The sequence below is a fragment of the Corvus kubaryi genome, unplaced genomic scaffold, assembly GCF_017639235.1.
Source record: "Corvus kubaryi isolate FWS band 111438036 unplaced genomic scaffold, C.kubaryi_AGA036_p1.0 36956, whole genome shotgun sequence".
In the NCBI taxonomy this organism is placed as follows: Eukaryota; Metazoa; Chordata; class Aves; order Passeriformes; family Corvidae; genus Corvus; species Corvus kubaryi.
Window position 1 is genome coordinate 54,057 of NW_024580992.1, and position 1,281 is coordinate 55,337.

At 64.2% G+C, this 1,281-nt stretch overlaps 1 protein-coding gene across 6 annotated transcripts in view; it reads right to left on the bottom strand.

Moving 5' to 3' along the window:
• Positions 1–1,281, bottom strand: part of SBF1 (SET binding factor 1) — a 28,328-nt gene that overhangs the window by 20,920 nt on the left and 6,127 nt on the right. For all 6 annotated transcript variants that reach the window (XM_042020329.1, XM_042020330.1, XM_042020326.1 and 3 more), the window contains 2 exons: positions 1,051–1,164; positions 62–139 (listed from right to left, as the gene is read on the bottom strand). In XM_042020329.1, coding sequence (XP_041876263.1) covers positions 62–139; positions 1,051–1,164 — 192 coding nt within the window. The remainder of the gene's footprint in view (positions 1–61; positions 140–1,050; positions 1,165–1,281) is intronic.

A 1,281-nucleotide genomic window follows, 5' to 3' on the forward strand; every position in this document is an offset into this window, starting at 1 on the left:
AGATCCGGGGTGTCCCTGGGGAGCAGCCCCACCCAGGGCCCCTGTCCCTCCCACCACTCACCTGCATCTTGAGGGAGGAGGCGGAAATGGTGGAAGGGGGGAAGGCGAGGTCGGCCACCTCCAGCTCCGGGTCCAGGACCTGCCCAGGGAGGACACTCAGCTCAGGCCCCATCCCGGCTGGAAAAGCTAAGGAGATTTCCCCAGAGACCCCACAGCCCCTAAGGAAAAGGTCTGAGGGGCTTGGAGACAAAGCATGGGGCATCGGGAATGCTCCGTCAGGCCTGACCCTTCCTTGGGAGCCCGGCTGGCACTGGGATCCAGGGAAGGGGCAGCCCCTTCTGCCCCCCACTGCCCCCGGAACGTGGAGCAGCAGGAGCTGTGGCGTTTGCTCCGGAAGGGCCTCGGGAACACGGGAGCAGCCAGGCCACGGCCGCTTCCTGCCCCCGGGCCGGGAGCCAGCACCCCATTCCCAGAAACCTTCGGCAAAGGAATCCCCCCTCCGGCACTGCTGGACATCAGGGGGATTGCACTGGGAATGGCCCCTGTGAGAGGGGCAGCAGCAGCCCAGGGCACGGATGGGTCCCTGCTCGGGGAGGAGTCCCTGCTGCTCCACTCCCGTGGAACGTGTGCCATTCCCAGGGTGTTGGCCAGAGGCCACTGGAGCAGGAACGGTGCCTGAGACAGCATCCTGAGGCATGGACAGGATCCCAAGGCAAGGACAGGATCCCACAGAACGCACAGGATCCCGAGGCATGGACAGGATCCCGAGGCATGGACAGGATCCCGAGGCAAGGACAGGATCCCACAGAATGGACAGGATCCCATAGATTGGACAGGATCCCACAGAATGGACAGGATCCCACAGATTGGACAGGATCCCGAGGCATGGACAGGATCCCGAGGCATGGACAGGATCCCGAGGTACGACTCCTGCTTGCAGAGCAGCCCCGGCTCCATTCCCGACTCCATTCCCGGCTCCCTGGACACTTGTGTCATTCCCAGGGAACAGTGTTGGTGCCCCAGGGATGCAGGGAATGCCGTGGCTCTCACCATGGACAGGGCTTCCCGAGTCTGCTGGAGCAGGGGCTCGGGGAGCAGGGAGATGTGCACGCACTCGGGGACATTCACGGTGCCGCCGTCCAGGTCTGCGATCACCACGTCCAGCTGGAAGGGCGGGACAGCAGTGGGACACGGCCCCGCTTCCCAATCCTGCATCCCACATCCCATATCCCGTACCCTGCATCCCATATCCCACACCCTGCATCCCATATCCCACACCCT